Source organism: Mus caroli, chromosome 1 (assembly GCF_900094665.2).
Source record: "Mus caroli chromosome 1, CAROLI_EIJ_v1.1, whole genome shotgun sequence".
Taxonomy (NCBI): Eukaryota; Metazoa; Chordata; class Mammalia; order Rodentia; family Muridae; genus Mus; species Mus caroli.
The window spans coordinates 180,677,490-180,700,991 of NC_034570.1; the positions used below are offsets into that span (position 1 = coordinate 180,677,490).

Here is a 23,502-nt window from a genome sequence, read left to right on the forward strand (position 1 = left end):
ATAACTAAAGCACACTCACATACACATGCCTGCCCTCCATAACTAAAGCACACTCACATACACATGCCTGCCCTCCTCCATAACTAAAGCACACTCACATACACATGCCTGCCCTCCCATAACTAAAGCACACTCACATACACATGCCTGCCCTCCCATAACTAAAGCACACTCACATACACATGCCTGCCCTCCCATAACTAAAAGGAAAAGGCAGTGTTCTTAAATACACAAAAGTTAGAAGTGGTCATGTGGAGGACTTGGGGCACTAGGTATCCGACAAGGTAGAAATAAAGTTTGAAAAGGAGAATCCAGGGCTGGAGAGAAGGTGCAGCAGCTGAAAGCACTTTTTGCTCTTCTAGAGCATCCTGCTTCACTTCCCAGCACCCGCATGGCAGTTCACACCTGTCTGTAGTGCCAATTCCAGGGGACCCAGTGGCTTCTTCCTGGCCTACTCAGACATCAGGTTCTCACAGGGGAGGTTCTACACAGACACACACACAGGCAAAACACTCAGACAAAAATTAAACGGAAAAAAAATTTTTAAAGAAGAAATTCAGTGAAAATGATTGATAAGAAGCAGTTTAGAAACGCATATACATACACAGAACAGGATAAGGACAACAGGTGTCCTGAGAGGAAATACTAAAGGAAAGGGTAGTAGATAAGAAGTCCCGTCAGGCACAGAAGAGCAGCAGAAGTGACAGTTCACTGAAGAAGGTCACACCAGCTTTTGATTATTTCATCCTGTCCAAGAAGTCATGTCACTAAGTACAGGGCACTTTATTCTATTCTTGTGATAAAAAGGAAGGCACAAAATAAAGCCCTACACGCATACACACACACACACACATGCACACACGCACACACATGCACACATGCACACACGCGCGCGCGCACATACACACAAGCACACACACAGGCACACACATGCACACACACACGCACGCACACACACGTGCACGCACACACACGCGCACACACACACGCACACACGTACACAGACGCACACACACGCACCCACACATGTGCACGCACACACATGCACACACACACGCACACACATGCACACACGCTCACACGCGCACACACACACACATGCACACACACAAGCACAAACATGTGCGCACACATTTGCGCACACACATACACACACGCACACACAGTTCTTGTAGTGTATTTGGAGACACTACATTATGCTCAGCTCAGCACATTCCCGTCCCTTGATTCACTAGGTGAAGGTTAAGAGCCGCCTTGGCTAACAGAAAGCAGTGGTAGACAAACCAAGAGCCTCCTCTTCTCCACTGTCAGAGTCCACTGATAGTAAACTCATGGGCAGTCCCCAGGAGCGCTCTTGGCGAATACTGGTCAAGTCAGGAGAAAGACTGCCATTCCCACAGCACCTGGGGGACCCTGCTTTTGGAGATAATCAACTTTCATAGGTGGCTCAGAGTGCCAAGCACTTGTGATGACGTCACTCATGAGGTCTTCTCATTTCCCCTCCTGAATACAGAAGAACACAGACCCTTCAGGCACAGGACAGACAGATTTCCTTGCACCACATAAGCCATGCCAGGACACATGACTGTGGACAAAAGTCATACCTTGTACCCCTTCTAGGAGCAGATCGACGCCCTTCCTGTAAAAGTCAGAAGCAGCGTCATAGTCATCTTCCTCCTCCTTCTTTAAGGCCAGTTTGATAAGTTCCCCTGCCTTCTCCAGGTAATCTCTCCTGCCAAGCCTTGGCTTTAAGCTGCTGGGGAAGAGGCTGCGGCTTTCCCGGTCTTCTACTTTGCTTGGTTCACTGTCAGAAGCAACAGCCCCTACTGCCGAAGAATCCGTAGACAGACTCAGACCAAAGGTTCTACTGGGAGAACCCTGACGGGAAGCCATTCCATCATCTACCTCGGCAAGAGAGTCTGCATCAACAGTGAGGGACAGAAGGTCACTGTCACTGGAGAATCCTGAAATGAGGAGCACAAGAGTCAACATAAGACTAGAAGTAGCCACAGGGGCACAGGTCACACATACTGCCATCCTCCCATAACTAACTCAGCAGAGCAGCTGTGGCCTGCTGGTGACTGGCAGCATCTAGCAGATTGCTTCAATTTAGCTCATCTGATCTGATGTTGATGGTCTGTAACTCATGGCCATCTGTATGTAACTCATGGCCATCTGTCTGTCTGTAACTCATGGCCATCTGTCTGTCTGTAACTCATGGCCATCTGTCTGTCTGTAACTCATGGCCATCTGTCTGTCTGTAACTCATGGCTATCTGTGGAGAGCCTTGCCGTGAGCAATCGCCATTATAAGATGGCGCTGGCTTCTGCTGTGCCTAACTAGTAAACAAGCCTTGTGCGCAAGTGCGAGATACGCCTAGTCACTGCCAATCTCGGGGCGTAGTAATGAGGTGATGGGCGAGCAACAAATCAGGAGCTGACATGCCACATCAGGTGCTGAAATGCCATGCTGAGGGCTATATAAGCAGCACCATTTTCCGGAGTCTGGGTCTTTCCTCCTTAAGAAGCAATAAAGCTTGCCGCAGAAGAATCTGGTTGTCCGAGTGTGTTCTTGCCGGCAAGAACGATAGCTCGGGACAGCCATCTGTCTGTCTGTAACTCATGGCCATCTGTCTGTCTAGAACTCATGACCATCTGCTTATCTGTAACTCATGGCCATCTGTCTGTCTAGAACTCATGGCCATCTGTCTGTAACTCATGGCCATCTGTCTGTCTGTAACTCATGGCCATCTGTCTGTCTGTAACTCATGGCCATCTGTCTGTCTGTAACTCATGGCCATCTGTGTGTAGGTCATGGTCATCTACAGCCCCAGTTCCAAGGGACACAACACCTTTTTCTGGCCTCTGAGTGTACCAGGCACACATTAACAGATGCAGGCAAACACTCAAACATATAAGATGAAAGTAAATCTGTTAGAGTCTGGTGCCACAGGATCAGGCAGAGGGCAAGTCTAATCTATCACAGTCTGGCACCATGGGACCCAGGTGGGTAGACCATTCCTAAGATGACCCCTGCCCAGTGGAGCACCATACAGCCTAGGGAGGGAGCAAGCCTGAAACTACCCCACAGCCCCATCCAGTCCAATACCATGGGGCCTGAGTACAGAGCAAGCCTGAGACAACCCTTGCCAGATGCCACACAGGCTCAGGCAGGCAAATCACATCTGAGACAACCCCTACCCTATGCCACATGGCATAGGTGGGGCACAGCACTCCTGTGATTACTCCAGAGATGACCCCAGACACCCAGGGGCTCTGGGAACCACTAAGATAAGCAATTTAAGTGGTGGAGAGATGGAAGAGATGGAGAAGCAGAAGGACTGTGCACAACGAAGAGAGGCAGAGCTGGAGATCTGAGGGTAGTGAGAAACAGCCTGATGTGAGCAGAAAACACTCACTCATTCTAGACGAAAAATAAGCTTCAACCTTTATTGCTCAGAGAAAGAAAAGGCTTCTACCTTTTTATTGCTAAAAACCCTAAGTAAGAAAAAAAACTCATTCTCTTTATTGCTGGAGGGGGAAAAGCCTCATCTTTCTATTGGTGAACAAAAAAAAACCTTTTTCCTTTTTATTGCTGAATGAAAGAAGCCTTGTCCTTGTTAGTAGGAAGAAGCCTGCTTGCTTATTTTCCTCATTCTTAGTTCTTACACTTTCTCAGGAGAATAGATCACATGGTCTTCCAGCCATCTTTACATTCCAAAAGTTCATCATAAATCAAATAAGGAGTTTCAGCAGGAATGTTTCCAAGTGTTCTAGCTAAACATTCATTATCCTTCACTAGCTCCACAAGTTCATTAGAAGGTTAAAGCAATATTTTTTTTAAAACAATAATTCTTATGTCCTCAGTTAGCATGGTTTTGCCAAAAGGCAAATCATCTGCCTTGTATCTCATTAGTTTTGAAGTTTTGTATAGATAAATCTAGTCAATATTTTATTTTCTGTCCTTGCACCTACAATAAATTGTCCATTTCCAGTTTATGACCTTTAGTTACCAGATAATAGTTTCACAGCTAGCCTAGAAACAATGTTTTCCCTGATCGTGAATTTGTTCCAAGCCTGCCTTCTATGCTAGTGCAACTAGCCCATGACATATAGGTTTATAGAGGCCTAATTGCAGCTTTCATACTATATAGAGGGCTCAAAACTACTTGTATAAATTTAAGAATTCCAATGAAACATTATTAGGAATTATTAAATCATCAATTTGTCTACATAACATTACTACAAGAGAATAAATACGTCTTTGTTGATCTGCAGAAAATCTGCCCAGTAGGGTGGGCTAATGCCCAGGAATTATTATACTAATTTAATAATGACAGGAAAGGCATATCAGCTGCAAGAAGCAATCCTGAGATGAAGTCTCTTTGGGCCTTGCCTCTCAGAGATCTCCCATTACAGACCATATAAAACAATGGGCCATCTCCAGAAACATCATTTGCATGTCTTTAGCCTATCCTAGATGAATCCTGACACTGGTTCTGCTTCCTGGGTTGCAGGTGAGCCAGCCCCAAGAGTATGAGAGCAGGAGGTCTGGCCCTGCCCAATGCCAGCTGTAGCATGGGATGAGCTAGCCAGGGCAGTACTGTAGCATGGGATGAGCTAGCCAGGGCAGTACTGGAAATCCTACCCTAGTAGAGTGGGTGTGGGAGAGACGGTGGGCTGACCAGTGACTGCCTAGGTCCAGATCTAGGGTTTTGAGTTGACCCACCCTGACATCTACTCCATCTCTAAACTGCTAGAGCATGTAAAGGGTCCAATCCTACGGATCTAAAGCTGCAGGATCTCCCCCGACCCAGGGCAGCAACAGGCTATCTGGGAGGAGTCCCAGTGAGGGTCCAGGATTGATGGTGTAGCAGAAGCCAGAGGCTTCTATCAAACCAGACCAATGGCCCACTGCAATGAACATCTGCCAATAAAGAAGTGAGGAAAGAGGGGATTATTGTGGGACACACTACAGCTTCCATAGTGAGATTTTTTTTCTCATGGAGGAGGTTACGGGGTGGAGGCAGGTATAAAGGGGAGGGGGAGGTGAGTGGGATTGGGGTGCATAATGTGAAATTCACATACACACACAAATAAAAAGTTAAATAATAATCTTTTGAAATAAAACATTAAAACTATTATGCATTAAAATTTTTATTTATTAAAAGTAACTACATTCATCAAAACAAAAAAATATGTATTGGGAGAAATGACAATCTTTGATATTTTGCAAGTCTTGATGCTTGGCTGAACAGAACACGAGCCATTCTGACTCATGGTTCGGCAAACTATCTGTTGTCACAGCCTTGTGGTTGGAAGATGTTAATAAAAGAGAAAGTGCTAGATAATTGTGGTCACTGTTTTCCTGTCTTCCTTTTCTATTATTACTCTGGGGGTGGGGGCTGCAGGAACCCACAGCACATACATGAGGTCAGAGGACAACTGTGTGAAGTCAGTTCTTTCCTTCTGCCAGGTGGATCCTGGGAACTGAACTCAAACTCCTGTTTTTCTACACGACACCAAAGCTCCAGGGTGCTGTGCTCTGAAAACTGACAGCAACGAGCAATACATAAAACCCAAACACTGAAATGTGTAGGGTTCGCTACAGGTAAATCCACTGGTCCGTCTTGAACCATCTTTACCCATGCTATTTATAGCCTAACAAATCAATTATTTGTAAAATATCAGTTCCCTGACTACCACAGATCTTGCACATATCAACCTCCTATTTCATTATTACAGAATAACAATCACACTGGCCAACTGCCAACCTCAAGGCAGCACAAAAGCCCTAACTGGGGAGGAAGCTCTCCCACTGGCAACAAACACATGAGCTGTTTTCCTTGAAGAGGCAGCTCAGTTCATTCCAAGGGAAAAAATTAGGAACCAAACACACAAGTGTGATGACAACTGTCTGTCTGCTACTGATTCAAGCAAAGTGGCCTCCTGTGAGCGAGTGGCTTCTCGGCTCAGCTCCACAGCGCTCACCCACCTTCCCTAGAGCAGCATGGTAGCTTAGCAGGGAGGACACTGTGAGCTTCCTAGCATGCCAGGCTTGCTGCCACAACAGAAGCCTTCCTTCCTGCTGTCTCAGAACATGCAGACAGTGCCGCTTCTACCAGCGGCATGTGCAATAACCAACTTTGGTTTGGTACCACCATCCCCAACAGTTTGATCCTCATGGCTTTCCTATGTGACAATCAGCACAAAGGTCAGCACAGAAAAATGTCTTAGGTGACTGTATTACTAAAATGGTTCCACACTGCGGATCCTTGGAGACATCAGGAACACATACAGTTCTCGAATCTACTCATCCAGCGGCTGATTCTCTGAGACAAAACTGGAAACCCCATCCCTGAAACAGCTCAGGCACACACTGCTGTTTCTGCTTGCTTTGATTTGGTGGGGTTTGGGTTGTTTCTTGGTTTGTTTCCTTGATGATGCCAGGGGACAATCCCAAGGCACCTCACGCATGCCACATAAGCACCTGAGCGCTTAGCTCCATCTCCAGGCCAGAGCCACCACTGAGTACTTAATGCCAAGGTTCTCAGAAAATGGCACATAAAAGAGTTATTTATTTCCACAGGAGACAACACCAAGAATGAAAACTGCAGTGGATCAAACTACAGGATTCTGAGATCAGGGCTCAGCAAGCTCCGTGAAGAGCCAGAGAGTAAATACTTCAGGCCCTGCACCTCCATGTCCTGTTGTAGCTACACAATTCTGTGCTGAACAGAGGAGCATGCTGGACTTCAGTAAGACTTTGCTATAGACACTGAAACTTTAATTGCATGTCATATCACTGATAATTTCTTTGGGCTTTTCGACCATTTAAAAATGTAAAAAGTGTTCTTAGTTCACAGACCATGGGAAAGCAGCTGGAGGCAGATACGGCCGTCAGCCATTGTTTGTCAGCCTGTGGAGGCCTCTGGTTGCTCACTTCCTACCGAACAGAGGAAGACCATGTGAGCACCAACCTAGCTCCACGCTCAAGTCAGCTTTACACAGGACTTCGGCACCTCACAGTACAGCCTTGTTTTCTTTGGTTCTTTTTTCTTTGTTTCAAATTTTAGGATCTCTATAAAGGACTACCTATTCCCCAAAGGGGGCAGATTTCATTAAACCCACAGCTTCAAATGGATGTCACTAGACCATGGGGACCATCAAAATATTTCTAGAGCATGCAAAAGTTACTCACCCGCTATTCTAAAAACTATATAAACTTTTTAGATGATGTCCTCTGACACTCCCACACACACCCACACACACATACCCATGTGTACACACTCCCACAAATACCCACCCACCAGCAGTTAATCACAGATAACTGACATACTGATCATCAAGGTCTTATCCTTTGCTTCAAAGTGAAAAACTACTATAAATACTTTAGCCCAAGACTGCCCAAAAGCAGTGAGCAGGCTAGGAAAAATAAAACTCAACTGAGACCAATAAAGGGAAAAAGACTTGTAAACTTTAGGGACAACCTGAAAATCACAAATACCAAAGATTAAGTCATTTACAGCAAAACAAGCAGATCCATACACAAAGAGGACGGCCTAGAACTCGGTGGTGAGAAGATGAAACCAATGCCAAGCACAGGGTGCACAGCAGCCCCTGGATGCTCCTGAGCCACTGAAGACCCAGTCACGGGGGTCATTCAGTGCTGTTGTTCAAGGCACACACACAAACCATGAACTGCAAAACAAGTGGGCAGTACAAATCAATTAGAAAATCAGAAGAGGGCTGAAAAGATGCGTAGGTGCTGACAGCCTGTCCTCTGCAGAGGGGACACAGCTCCAGCATGTGCTTCGCATGGAAAGCCCCTCAGACCTCACATCTCAAAGACTCCAAAGGAGATGCTGCTGTTGTTCAAATGCAGGTAAAGACGTCACTGACAAATATAATCCTGAATGGATCATCCAGCAGCCCAACCAAGGGATTCTTAGCTTAAACGGAACTGTGGATGAGGGAGACCCACACCCCTCCTTGCCTTAGTCCTGGGAAACTGAACATTGCCATGCCTGAGAAACCTGGTCCAGGCACAGCTCCTGCATGGAGGGCTCGCTAGCTTTCATGGGTACTGGTCTCCCTCTTTTCCTTATTGAAGCAATTTCTCAACTCCCTTCTCAAGGAAGTACTCTCCAACAAGCTGTCCAAAAAGAAAAGCTTTTTCAGTAAAGGGTTGGGGATCAAATGGGCCTCACACACGCCATGCAAACAGTCTACTACTGAGCCTCCACCATCATGCTTGTCTGCCTTGCTACAGGCCCAAAGCAGCCAACCATGGGTTAAAACCTCTCAAGGTGCACACCAAAAGGAACCTATCCACCTTGTAAGTTGTTAGCCTCAGGCACTTTGTCACAGTGACTGAAAGCTGCTAACACACACTTCAAAAGATCTTCTACCACTGAAACAACAACATGCGATCTCAGGTTGCCTTCCCCCTCCATCATTCAGGAGATCACACCTAGAGCCTCATGCACAATAGGTAAGTTCTCAAAACCCCAGTCTTCATCCGTGTGTGTGTGTGTGTGTGTGTGTGTGTGTATCTATGTATGTGTGTGTACATGTATACATGTGCACACATATAGAAAGAAGTACAGAGAGATGGGTAAGCATACACATATATATGCACACACATGTAACTATATAGACATGGCATGTAAATTCACAAGTGTACATAGATGTATATAGACAAGATGTGCAAACACACAAGTGTATACGTGCATACACAGGCAGATGTAAAGATACACAAGACATAATAACATAAATAGTTAATACCTACTCCACTCATCTTACACTTGAGTACATCTGCTTCATGTGGTCTTGCTCAGCATGGTCCTATAACTCACCCCGTTTTTTTATAAAACTACATCTAAGCATCACATGTAGTAGAGACTACAACCCAGAAAGAAAGTGATGGATGAGTGAGCCACAGGGAGCTACAAGCATGATACAGGCTGTGGGTCTTGCTGAGGACAAAGAGAAGTGGTGGGAAGGGCAGCCATAGGTACTGGATACAATATAGACAACGTGTCAACATCAACCCATCCTCACAGGGACCCTCCTAGAACATCAGCAGAGTAGCAGGCTCACCCTCCACTACCACTGCACAGAGCCCTATGCCTCTTTTGGAAGTGATACAGGGGAAGTCAAAGGTTCCATGAGTCGCCTGCCTCTGGGTGTGGATCACAGAGATTCCAGTCTCGGTGCTATTAGAGGGCCTCAGGTGACTTGTTAAAAAGCAGCTACAGGCACGAGGGGTTTATTTAGCATCCCAGTCCACCTACCTGCCCTCACCTCTGGGCTTTGAACTGCTCAGAGTCAGACAGTCGAGCAGAATCTGCCTAGGACAGCATCTCTGAAAGACGGGCCTGGGGGAAAGGTTGAGTTGCCACACACAGAAGCTTTACAGTATGAGCCATCAGAACCCCGCATTTGAAGACCAGCTGCACAAAGAGATCGGTCTCCTTTGACAACAGGTGGCCTCTCGTGGGGGACTATATATAAAACACATGGCCTCGTTACTATCAGCTCATCACCTTCACTCAACTCTATAGGTCAAACATTGCCACACTCAACCAAAGGGACTTTCTACTTGTCCCAGTAGCAACCACTCCTGCTTCATGCACAAAAAAAGCACCTAGCCCAGAACCAAGATGACCCAGAAGTGGATGACATGCAGATCAGATGGAATCTGACATGCCTCCGAGAAACAAGCCCTTCAGAGGGGAGGGGCTCCTGCAGCCCCATACCTAGCTGAGGAGCGCACAGCACCAACTGGATGGCGCAAGAGCGCCACTTTTCTTTAGTAGTGGAGCCGTGGAGAGAAGCCTGTGCTTCAGCCGTCAGCCCCACACTATACTCAGCAACAGCCATAACAACACTCAACACTCGGTGGTCACTGGATTTAAATAGGGAAAGCCGGGAGGAAATCTACTGGGAGAAGGGGAACAGAGAGACGAGGGAAGGAAGAGCGGGATGGAGACCATCACATGCATGTATGAAATTGTCAAAGGACACTTTCTTTCATGACTGGGTTTCTTGTACACTCCTGGCCGTCTTGGGACTCACCGTGTAGATCAGGCTCACCTCTAACTCACAGACATTCACCTGCCTCTGCCTCCCAAGTGCTAGGACTAAAGGCATGTGCCACCACACATGTCAAAGAATACATTTTTCTAAAGGAAGAAAAGAAATGGGTCCTTCTCAATATGTCTGTGAGAAAATCCCTAAATCTAGAGCTGTGTGCTAGTCCCAAGTCTGGTACTCTACGGCACACTAGTGAGCTAGCAGCAGCTCCAGGCCAGCAAGAAGCAGTCTTTGACGGTTCCTAGGCTAGCAATGTGCCTGTGCCTCACCCTCGAGAAACCTCAGAGTCCCACAGACCCTACTGTGTATCTTTTAGGAACAGAACAGACTTCAAATGCCAGCACCGGTCCCAGGACAGGCCATCAAAAACACGGTGAAGTGCTCGCCCGGCTCCCCCTGCACTCAGAGTTGGTTGTTTCACTGCCCATTTGTTTTGTGGGCTCCAGGTTCCAACTGTTACCCTACACACGTGTGTGCAGATGTACACACAGGTCCCTCTGAAGGGCATGGAATTTCCCTAGAGCCGGGGTTATGAGAGGTTGTGAAGCCATCCAATGTGGACTCTGGGAACTGACCTCGGCAGCTGCAGAGCCACCTTTCCAGACCCGCCCTGACCTCCCTACACTAGAATGTGCTCACCATCCACAGCAAGTCAGAGGTCAGGGACTTAGCAAACACCTAGCAGCACACACTTGACCACCGCCAAACCCCAAAGTTTAACTGAAAAAGAAAGAACTCTGCAACATCCAATGTCCCTTCTAATCCGAAACCCAAGTGACCAAAACAAATCATGACCTTTTAATTTGGCCCACCCTGCCACTAAGTTCTAAATATCCAGTGTTACTCATAACAGCCCTGGGGTTTCAAGAGCCACTGCAAACTCTCTGTGCCTTCTCTTCCCCAAGCAGCACACACACACTGACACCAGCGTACGTGTGTCACCCACACTGATACAAGCGCACACGTATCTGTCTTTCTTTGTGTATTTGTTAGGCTTGCCTTGGTTTTGGTTTTAAGAGAGAAACTCTGAGGCCCAGGCTGGTCTTAAACTCACTATGTGAACTTGGCCTTCAATTTCTGATTCTCCTGTCTCAATTTCCAAGTACTGGGACTACAGGTATACAGCACCAGCCCTGGCTGAATTGTGCTTAAATTAAATTTACATAAAATTAAATTCCCTATTTATTTTAAGACTTACCACTTAAGAAAATGTAACTAGTCGTAAGCTGTGAACAGCATGAGTAAATACATACTTAATAACAAAATATAACTCCTTCAAGCTGACAGACAGGGACCCACTCCAGTAAGCCACAGGACTGAGGGCAAGCCCAGGCCTAAGATCTTAGTTCCCACAGCGCCACCTTGTGGACATTTGTAAAATAAAATCCTACCGCAAGTGTAACCTGCTTTAGTTGGGAGTTTCTATTTTGTCATAATTTGCAGCACTACACACCACAAAGACTTTAGTCTTAACACTGACATGTCGCTAATTACAAAGCCAGCATAAGGACATCCACATTTACTTTAGCTCTGCCTTGAAGCACAAACTTTAAATTCACTAAATAAAAACAACACAAAGAAAAAAAAAAAAAAAACACAAGGGCTTTTTTCTTTTTTTTAATCCTCCATGTATTTGTGTGTGTGTGTGTGTGTGTGTGCGTGTGCATAGACACAGATGGCACAGCACACCTGTAGTCAGAGGACAACCTTGAATGTCAGTCCTGGCTTCCACCTTCTTTGTACTACCACTGGCTAGCTGACCTATAAGCTTCCTGGGACTCTCCTGCCTCCACCTCCCATCTCAATCTCTCTGCAGAAGCAGTGGGACTGTACCTGAGCACTGGGGATCTGACCTCAGATTCTCCCATGTAGATGGCAAGCACTTTACCAACAGAGACCTTAGTCTAGCCTTATACAAGAGGTTGTTTTAATCAAACTGAAATAACTATACATCTTTCCACTTAATCCTCCAATGTTTTAAATAAACAACACCATCAAAATGAACGGCTTAGCAGCAAGGCACCCGTATCTCAGAAGCAGGCCAGCAGAGAGAGATGCTCCCAGAGGCTGTAACCCATGTCCATCACCATCAAATGAAGCACACAAGCTTCAAATGGAAATAAGATGCTCATGAACAGTTAGGTGTCCTTTCATCTTTCAGAGACTGGCATCTAATTGCTCTCAACAAAGTAGATGACAAGGAACCAGTCTATCTTACGTAGGACTGGAAGATGGCTCAGCATTAAGAGCATGTGTTCCTAAAGGTTCGGGTCCTAGCTCACAACTGTTCAGAACTCCAGCTCCAGAGGCTCTGACACCCTCTTCTGACCTCTAATGGCATCATGCACACTTGTGGGTGCACAAACACATATGCAGTTAGAACACTTATACACATAAAATAAAAGAAAATCTTTTTTAAATAATTTTAAAGGAAAAAGTTACTTTTTGTCTGAAAACTAAATTTTATTTCACACTACAGTAGATGCCAGTTTAACCATCGAGTTACTGCTTACACAATCTGAAAGAGGGTTCCTTCTTCTACTGTACTATAGTAATCTTAAACGGAAATTCTGTGTTCATGTTTCCATCAGCACGTTCCTTTTGAAGTAAACTAGAATTTGTCAGTTGTATATTCAAGGTGCAAACAACAACAGAAATAATGATCTCTTGGCATCCAGATCTGTCTCTGGGAAGCGAATGTCTCCAAAAGCTGTGAGCTCAGTCCCCAGAGTCACCAAGATGAGGTCATCCTTAAAAGACATAAATGCGCGTCTGTGGGAGCTGATGACTTAGTCCGGCCCTCTTCGGTCTGGATTTCTACCTTGGCAAGTGTTGTGTTTTGAATGTAAATGTCCCCCCACAGGCTCATGTGTCTTGTCAGCAATGCTAGGTTTTTTGGTTTGGTTTGGTTTTCTGGATTTTATTTATTTTATATGAGTACACACTGTCACTGTCTTCAGACACACCAGAAGAGGGCATTAGATCCCTGCATAGATGGTTATGGGCCACCAAGTGGTTGCTGAAAACTGAACTCAGAACCTCTGGAAGAGCAGTCAGTTCTCTTACCCGCTGAGCCATCTCTCCAGCCCAGCAGTGCTAGTTTGGAAGGTTACAGAGCCTTTAGGAACTAGGATGTAGCTGGAAAAAGCAGAATGGGGAGTTTCAAAGGCGGTATCTTTCAGCAGGACTGACTAGCCAGGCTTAGAGGATTCTGAGAGGTGAGGACATCAGTCACCTGCTCACCCCTTCAATGCCTTCCAATATTTTAAAATACTATTCCAAAAACAGTCATTTCTAAAAATAACACTCCTTTGCTCCCCCGAACCATCATGAAGTTCACAGGCCTCTTAAGAGCTCCCACCAATGCCAGTGCTCATGTGAAATGGACTCTGGCCAGCCTTCCCACCTCACGTGGAGCCCCACAGACAACAGACATTTACACCAGACTTATTCCCCATCTCAACCCGAGATTCCCAAATCAAAGCCAAATGGAGGGAAGAGAAGGGTCGTGTGCCCCCCAACCCCCATCACCGCCCTTAGAAATCCTCCAAGTTCTCCTTGTTTATTGCTGGATGTCACAGAAGTAGCACATGGCTCAGGAATTCCTATCTCGGGAACCGGGAGTTGGAAGCAACGCCAGAAAAATCACCCACAAAACCCAACATTCGAGTGAGAGAGAAGCCAGTGGCCCCTGAAAGCAGAAGCTACACATTTCAAACCCATGGGAGAAGCTTTTGATTAAAACAGTCCTGGATAAGACATCTTCCTCCCAACAGCAAGACAGATTATAAAGCAAAACAACTCTCAGCAGGCCTTTCTATGACCTCAGCAGGATGAGGATGAAGTCAGAGATGCTGAAGGATCACTCCATAAAGGCCCCTGGAAGCACGGCATGCATATACTACATGCAACAGCTTTAAGTGAGTGGGAGGTTAAAGGAAAAGGAAAACTCCCATACTTGTACTCTCAAGGAGGAAATGCTGAAGGAAAAAGGGAGAAAATGTGTGTGTGTGTGTGTGTGTGTGTGTGTGTGTGTGTGTGTGTCTCTGTGTGTGTGAGTGTGTGTCTGTGTGTGTGTGTGTCTGTGTGTGTGTGTGTCTGTGTGTGTGAGTGTGTGTGTCTGTGTGTGTATGTCTGTGTGTGTGAGTGTGTCTGTGTGTGTATGTCTGTGTATGTCTATGTGTGTGTGTGAGAGAGAGAATGTGTGAGTGCATGTGTGAAGGTGTGTGAGAGAGTGTGTTGAGTGTGTGTGTGCAGGGCCATGGGTGTAGAGGAAAGAGGGGAGAGATGTGGGAGAGAGGGGCGAGAACCCACATCCCGCCAGAGTTCTGGTGCTCTAGGCGGGCAGATGCAGGAGGGCTGCGCATGCTTTCCACGCGGCCCTGGGTGGGCGTCTGGTTGTGTTAAGCCACTGACCTCACACAGTGGGTGGTGGACAAGGGGCAGCCCCAGGTACCAGGTTTTCAGCCTCTGGTATCCCACGATGGATATGGAAGAGGAGCTGAGAAAAGAATAGGGGTCCCGGGGCAGCACTCGGCCCAGGGATGAAGGGAGGAGAGGGCAGGGGGAGAGGCGGCGCTGGATGGTTCCCAGGTGGGTGAGAGTCCTTGGTCAGGTCCGTGGCTGGAGCACAGAATGGCCTTCTGGTGAGAGGTTAGACACAGCTCATTAGGAGAAAGCCCATCCCATTGTTGAAGCATGACGGGCCTTTATGAGCAGAGACAGTCTATGGTTTTTGAACTTTATTGTTGAAAGGCAGAGAGAAAGAGAGAAGATAGAAAAAGAGAGGCTGGCCATGGCCATGTGGAAAGAGGGGAAAAAGAAATGAGAGAAGGAGGGCTAGAGAATGAGAAAGGTGAGAGCTTAAAGAGAGTGGGGAGGGGCCAAGCAGCCCCTCTTACAGTGGGCTCGGCTATCTTACTGTTGCCAGGTAACTGTGGGGAGGAGCACACCTGGCTATAATCAGGTAACTGTGAGAGTAGAGTCTAGCCAGAATGCCAGAAGCTTGGGACATTGTCTGCATGACTGAGTCACAGAATTATGGACAGGCACCTGATTCTGGGAACGTGGCTCGCTTTTCTGTCCCTTGTAGATTTCTCTATTGGGTCACCGAAGCAAGCCCCATTCAACCAAAATAGGCTGCCTATCACAGTCCCACATGTGTGTGTGTGAGTATGTGTGTGAAGGTGTGTGTGAGTGTGTATGTGACTGAGAGTGTGTGTGTGTGTGAGTGTATGTATTCGTATGTATGTGTGTGTATATGTGTGTGCATCTACCTGATATATCAGTGTCTGTGTCCATGCTGTTCTGTATACACATCAGCCCACACAACAGAGAGAAACGTGCTAGTTTTACCAAACCAGGACGAGAACATACTATAGCACATCTAGGACAGTGTGGCTGCAAAAGTCTAAGTAGGTGCACCCCTCAACTGAGTTCCAACGAGACTCCAAGTTCCCAGGAGACAGTCAGGAGGAACTCTCAGGACAGAGATCAAAGTGTGTTATTTCATCTGTGAATTACCTTTGACAAGCTAAACCTAGGCTATCTCGAAAAATCTCATTATTTTATTTATAAAGATCCACCCCATCCCATATCCCAATCTCTCTTTTTTTTTTTAATATTCTATAACCTGCCCTTAAAAGAAGAGTAGATAGGAAATCCAAAAGCTAAAAGGCAAGAATTAAAATCTGCATGTAAGTTCAAGTGTCCCTAAATAAAAACAGAACAAGATATTCCACACACGTGAAGTTAAGAGATTAAAAGCAAAGTCTGAGGGGAGCCACATCAAACACGAAAGCTGCCCTGGCCTCTGCTTTCCAGGTGACCAGCTTCCTTTAGAGCTGGTCTTGAGTGGCCTGGGATCAGGAGCCGCTGGGTGGGCTCCAGTGGGCACTCACACAGCAGGGCCCAGGTCTGTGTGTGAACTGTCTTGCTGAGGTCTGACTCCCTGGTCATCGTCAGGGCAAAGGTGCACGGGCTGCAAAGTTACCAGTTCCATGTGAGGTGCCACCAAGTCATCCAGTATCAGAGCCAAAGGAAAGGGACCTAGACCAAGGAAGGACCTTCCACCTCTTGTACACAGCTGTGACGACAATGTCACATGACTGTGACTCGCATCTTCTGACACTGAAACTTTTGAAACACAAGAAAAATAGTCTCTTACCTTCAGTACCACACTCAGGAAAGGCGTTGGCCAGGGAGTCTGGATAAGCTTCAGCAGGGCCAATTAACTCAGAGCCATCATTAATTACCCCACCCTGAGAACGACAGAGCAATCATGTTTTAGTAAGAGCACAAAAAGAACAGTAATAAACATTCGTCTTCTCAACCGAGCACTCGAAAGCCTTGAGGTAACTGCCACACAGATGCACCCTTTACAGAGCACCAGTCAAGTACACTGTCGGGGCTCAGCTGTAAGGACGTGCCACAGCCAAGCCAAGGGTGTGGAACAAAGAATGCACAGAGTAAAAGACTTCCACATGATCTCTCTGCAAACTGAAGCTGCTGGCCTGAAACTCGCTATGTAGCCAGGCTGGCCTAGAACTCAGAGGTGGTGCCTCTGCCCCTTGAATACTGGAAGCAATGGTGTGTAACGCCACTGCAGACATCGGGTGAGAAGCAGAGTGTATAAGATCTGCCACAGGCTTTATGAAAACACGAGTAGGAAAAAACAGCAATTAGCATCCTTAGATCCTGACCATTTTAACTAGTAGGGACTCATCAGAAAGCCATTGAATTTTATGCAATCAACAGCACATGATGTGATCTGAGGGGACATTTACATGAGAAAACCACTCATGCACCCCATAAAGAAATTTATGGAAAAAGACACTTTATTCTGTTTTATGTATAGGTTTGTGTACCTGAATGTATTTTTGTTCACCACAGGTGTGCAGTGACTACAGAGCCGGAAGAGGGAGTAAGACCTGGAGTGACAGACTGCTGTGCACCACCTGGTGTGAGTGCCAAGGACCAAATCCTGGTCCTCTTCAAGAACTAACTGCCGAGAACAAATACTCAAATACACACACACACACACACACACACACCTAGCACTTAAGCAGCTACAGCTGGCGGGGTTGCTGGGAGCTGAAGTGAGTCTGGGCTACAGTGTGGAACTGTTACAAAGTGACTTAAGTAAGTTAAATGTCCATGTGACCACCTCTTTAATCTTGTACCCATGCTTACAAAGTTGGGTCTCAAAGCTATTGCTTCCCCGTCCACACTCAGCTCGATAGCAGTCACCAGAGTGAGTAGTCAAGCTGCTGCGCTGGGACCTCGTGGACCCAACACTCCAATCAGAGAAGCAGGCTTTCTCACCTTAAGCAATTACATCACGGAGACACTAACTCCTTTGCTATTTAACGTCTGTTTTTCTTTCTTCTATCAACAGTTTTTCACGACAATGCTGCAATCAAGATATCAAATCTCAAGAGACGAGCAGCCCGTTTTTTCTCCACCTGACAAGACTCACCAGTGTGAGCTCAGCATAGAACGTCCACCTGACAGTCCTTTTAGGTTCACAGGGAACCATCTCTAGGATACAGCATGTTCTAGGGGATCAGTCAGTTTAAAGGGATTAAAATCATACACTTTGTGGTCTGATCACAAGAAAAATGTCATTAGGTGGGCATGCCTTTGCTGTACACAGGGGGCCCTGAGGATCCAGGCACCTAAGGCTCAGAGTGAAACCCTGCCTCAGAAGGAGAAAACGGAGAGCGTGCAAACAAAGACAAAAGAAATATGACACAGACGCCGCAGAAGGAGACAGGCAGGATGAAGATGTGAAGATGAAGGTGAAGATGACCAAGATGATAAAGAAAAACATAAAATTAGAAAAAAGCAATAGAAGAGACTCGACAATCCAGAAATACTTAGAAGTTACCACAGTTCTAAATAGCCAATGGATCAACAGAAAAGTTACAAATCAGTCAGAAAACAGACTGAACTGAAAAAACATGGAAATAAAAACATAATCCTACCCAGAAGAAGCTGGATGCTCAGCGCAATTGTGTTGGAAATGTTATTGTGGTAAATGCCTGCACCAGGCAAGAACAGTGTCAATCGGGACGTTTTCACATGGGGTGGAGAACAGGACAGCACCATGTCACCTGCCACCAAGTCTGAGTCTGCTTGAAACAGATCCGACATCAGCTTGACTTCTCTTAGGCTGTCCAGTCTTCACACACTGTAAGCGCGTGTGCGCATTTATTTCTGTGACTAGACAAAGCTGGCAGCAGCTCCCATCAGAAACCCCATATCAAAGACAAAGCATGAGCAGGCACCTCCATGCCACCCGTTCCAAGTCCATCCTCTAACTTTCACTAACAACCAACTTCTGAGCTCCATGGCACACACTGGTTTGTACCACTGTCTTTCACACCTCAACAGGGTGAAACCTCCCAGACTGAGAGAGCAAGAGAACACTGAGTAGACAGCCTCGCCTTCACTTGGCCTTTCCCCCTGAAGATCTACACTGGGTTTACACAACCATAGAGTTGTGTTCTCCGCCTGGTATGCAGAGTAATGACACCAGAAGCAAGGAGACCATCAGGAACAACACTGTCACCATGGAAGTCAACAGGAGTCTTATTTCTACTGTGGCCCTGCAATGTCCTTCAAACCACCACCCTTCTTCAGTCAACTAAATAAGGTCAAAAAGTGAATCTCTGCTTAGAACCACTGGCATCAGGGGGAACTCAGTAGCCCACCAGCCCTGTGTCTTAGAAATTAAAGTTATACAAGTGTGTGCTTTCTGCTAAAGAAATGAGCAAACAAGTGTAAGACAGTCGTGCTGCTCTTCAGGAAAGCTAACTAAATGCACCAGAGAATGTGCTTAAGGGCTGTGGTAGCCACCAACAGTGACAGTGACATTCAAACAAGGAAGGAAGTTAATGCTAACAATGATGGAGATGCCCGTTCGCCAGCACCCGGGGGGCAAAGGCAGCAGGATCAAAAGGGGGGCCTGCCGCTGACATCTGAGGCTCATCTCAGATCCAAACAAATGAAAGGGTCAGAGCCACAGTGCCACATGTCAAGAAACATAAGCCACATACAGCCAATGACCTAGAAATACAATCTGCACAGACCCTTTGCAAAACTGCAATGACCACTTCCACTAGATCCTTGTACAAAGAAAGATTGTGGATCGCAGTGTTCAGAAATGCCATTCAAGGATGCCTCTAGAAGGAACTCCTGGAGCCCATAAAACCTCATCTTCCCAATGTATTCCAACACAACTCTCCGAGCCTTCTACATCAAGGTTCTAAAGTCTGTAAATCGAAAACCTGCCATTTCTGCACCAGAAACAGCAGCTGTGCCACAGACAATGGATGCTGAGCAGAAACTTCTGCTGCCTGGTAAATAACAAAGCTCACAAGCAAGAGAGCTACCTGAACGTTACCCCCAGCGGGAACTGCATGGAACAGGCTTGCTTTCAGGAAGACTACAAACCTTGAAGAAGTCCTGGAGCTGCTTGCTGTTGTACAGGGCGGGGATGTTGGCAGAGAACTGCAGCAGGTCCTCAGCACACTGCCGTCGCTCCTCAATCACCGTCTTGTCGAACCGCCCTAGAATTCAGTGAGAGTGACACTTAGGGACAGGCTAACACAGCCTGGTTCTGTGACAGTTTAGGCCCAGGGAGCAAAGCCACCGCAGGCCACACTGCCCATCTGCAATGCTTATCTTGTAAATGTCACATCACATTAAAGCCTCACAATGTTTCTGATGAAATGGAGCAGCAATGTCACCTGATAAATAAACTGTATCCAAACCCAGTCACGTCCATGTAAGAGGCTCACTAGTAAGAAGACAGCGATGGAAAACTAAAGTTGAAAAGAGAATTTTTAAAGAATTCAAATGGCTTCCTCTAGTAATTTAATACTATAATTACTCATGTAATTTTCTCTTCTCTACTCTTTTTTATTTAAAAAGGGGGATGAAGAGAAGAAATTATGAGAACATCTGTATTAGCAGTGGGGTCAAAAACCTGAGCTAGAAGCAGAAAGCGTTTATGCTAATTCCATATGTGCTGGTGGGAGTGGCCCATGGCGACCTGCTGGAGAGAGAAGAGTGCCCAGCACAGGCACGCTGCATGGGCTGGGAAGGTGGCTCCACACAAGCTCTACTGAGATGCACAGTTCAAGTGCTGTTAAGAGATCACTGGCTAGCATCTGCCATGTGCCCAGCTTGCACATTTTAAAAACACCCAATCAGAAGAGTAGTGTCCTCACAGCCTAAAAGCATTCACAGTATAAACAAAACACCAAGACAAAAGGCACAGGTACCACAGACACTAAACCCTCCCTCTCTCCTGCCTCCTGCCTATGGGAAGTATCTACATGATTTTGAGATGCTGTGCTGCAGGAAGCAGGAGACAAAGGTAGACCTGGGTTCAAATCCAGCCCCTGCACTCCCTGCTACAGTCAGCCAGACACTGACTGAGTGCGCTGCCACGGGCCTGCCTATGGCACCCTACAGTAAGACTACACGGATCACTGTGGGATCTGAATCCATAGTACCCACACTGACTAGCACACAGCACACTAGCAAATCTGTTTGGGCTATTGCTGACTAACGAAGACAGAAACCCTCCATCAAAACAGTCTTACAGTGGACTACCCTTATAGAAGAGCTTAACTGACTACATTGAGAGAAAGATGGACGGACAGAAGCCACTGCTCACACACTACAGGATCAGCAATGCTATAGATATAGAACTCAACATGTTCTATCATGCCCTCAACTATAAAGATATAATTTATTTAGAAAAATAAAATGTTTTTCTAGGCCCTGACTGGCCTAGAACTCACTATGTAGACCAGGCTAGCTTTGCTCTACAAATATTCTGCCTGCCTCTGCCTACAGAGTGCTGAGACAGAAGGCCACAGCACCCAGCCTCTCCTTTTCTTCCTTATGACTTTCTCCTATACATGTCAGCCAAACTGCATGCATCCTTCCTTGCCAGCCTGGATGACGGTCCAACCAACAGACTATCAACGGAAGGCACTGGAAGGCGCTCTGCAGCTTCCCTGAGACCCTGCTGAAGGCAGCTGCAAACACACTCTCCCTGCTTCCCTCCTAGACCCTTCCCCACTGCCAGAAGAGACAATGATGATGTGGAAGGCAGAGCAGACAAAGCAGGTGCTGTAACTTCTGGGCACTGTGACACTTCCATCCCAGACTTCCAAACATACAAAACAAACTGGCTTCTTCTATTGTATATGAAATTGTGCTGCATGTGACCGTGCTGAGGACAACCCGTGATGCTAACAAATAAAACCAACTTTCCTGCAGACATCACACACCCCTCTCCTGCTTCCCCACTCGTGACCTCACCTGACTGACACACACACACACACACACACACACACACCCCACCCCATGACCACATTAGAGCCAAGCACAACAGCACAAGCTTCAAACCCCAGCTCTGGGTGAGGGGCGCAGAGTACCCTGGAGCCTGCTGGTCAGTCTAGATGAATCACCAAGCCCCAGGTTCAGTGTGAAACCCTGTCTCAAAAAGTAAGATGGAGAGTGACTGAAGAAGACAACAGACATGCACCACTCCTGCGCACACACACACACACACACACACACACACACACGGCTCAGTGGTTCAGAGCACTTCTTCCACGGGACCCAGATCTGCTTCCCAGCACATATGTGGCAACTTACAGCCACTTACCACATCTGTAACCACAACTCCAGGCCATACAATCTCTTCTTCTGCCCTCCCTGGCCCCAGCCACACATGCAGTACACAGATTCACATGTGAGAAGAACACTCATAAAATAAAATACTTTTAAGAGACAGGGTTGGGGGTGAGGGGTGAAGGGTGCCTTCAATGCCAATGATGCGGCTAACCTTTCTCCATAAAGCAAGAGGAAACTGCTTAAATAAGAAGACACATCTGTTCAGAGTTTGCCTTTGTTGTACTGGGTGTCCCAGGAAACAGAGCCACTGTCTATCAGATGCAAGTATCCTTTGGGATTTCATCTTTCCCATTTTTTGAAATGGGGTCTACTTCTAGCCTAGGCTGGCCTAGAACTCACAGCAATTCTCCTGCTTCAACCTGTGGGCCACCATGCCCATCTCACTTTTTTAAACTATAACTTAGAACAAGTCAAAGCTCCATTTACAATTTTAAATTTTATTATTTACTTACTTATGTATTGATTTTATGTGTATAGACACCAGAAGAGGACACTGGATCCCAAAGCAGCAGTTACAGATGGTCGTAAGCTACCTTGTGGGTAACGAGATCCCAAAGGAACATAGTTATGAATGGATGTAAGCTACCTGTGGGTATGGGGAATTGAACGCAGGACCTCGGGAAGAACAGCCAGTGCTCAGAACAGCTCAGGCAGCTCTCTAGACCATATAATTTTTGAAAATGCAATGTTGAACCAGGCAACTCATTCCTTACTTAGCTCAGTAAGCACTCAGAGACAAGACAGGACTGCCACAAGTATGAAGCCAGTCTGGGCTCTCCATACAGAGTTCTATGCTAGACTAAGCTAAAGAATTAGAGGAAGGGGGGGAGGGACAGAAACAGAAAAAGAAACAGAGAGAGAGAAAAATAGAAAGAGACAGAGGGAAAGAGAGAAACATACTTAATTAATTAATCACAAAATTTAAACTTCCAATATAGTAGTTCACACCAAGTCCTACAACCTAAAACCGACCCTCATCCAGTGTGAGCCAGCAGATGCTTAATGGTGATGTTGGTGACTCTTCTGGTCTCCAAACTCCATCCGCAGGTCAGGCAGAGAACAAGTACAGCAGGGGTCTCAGGAGGGAGCTATCACCAGCCAGCTGGCACCAAGAGCATCAGGACTAACAGTCGGTCCCTGAGTCCCAGCAATGTGGCAGAGCATGCACACCATGCCTGGGACTGTACCCACCGAGTCTGGGCTTCTGTCAGGAGCTTTGATAATAGTCCAAGAACTGAATTATGGGTCAGAAAGAATACATGAAGGACAGATGGGTAAATCTGCACAGGGACGGCCCATTTGCACACTGCACCATTGGGACAGACCAGTTACACACTGCATCAATGGGATGGCCCAGTTACACACTGCACCAGTGGGATGGCCCAGTTACACACTGCACTAATGGGACAGACCAGTTATACAGTGCACTAATGGGACAGACCAGTTATACAGTGCACCAGTGGGACAGACCAGTTATACACTGCACCAGTGGGACAGACCAGTTATACACTGCACTAATGGGACAGACCAGTTATACAGTGCACCAGTGGGACAGACCAGTTATACACTGCACCAGTGGGACAGACCAGTTACACACTGCACCAGTGGGACAGACCAGTTACACACTGCACCAGTGGGACAGACCAGTTACACACTGCANCTGCACCAGTGGGACAGACCAGTTACA

At 46.6% G+C, this 23,502-nt stretch overlaps 1 protein-coding gene across 4 annotated transcripts in view; it reads right to left on the reverse strand.

The window, feature by feature from the left end:
- Rps6kc1 (ribosomal protein S6 kinase C1) overlaps positions 1–23,502 on the reverse strand; it is a 140,536-nt gene that overhangs the window by 96,632 nt on the left and 20,402 nt on the right. For all 4 annotated transcript variants that reach the window (XM_029476266.1, XM_021159114.2, XM_029476274.1 and 1 more), the window contains 3 exons: positions 19,554–19,669; positions 16,264–16,357; positions 1,605–1,964 (listed from right to left, as the gene is read on the reverse strand). In XM_029476266.1, the coding sequence (XP_029332126.1) occupies positions 1,605–1,964; positions 16,264–16,357; positions 19,554–19,669 (570 nt within the window). The remainder of the gene's footprint in view (positions 1–1,604; positions 1,965–16,263; positions 16,358–19,553; positions 19,670–23,502) is intronic.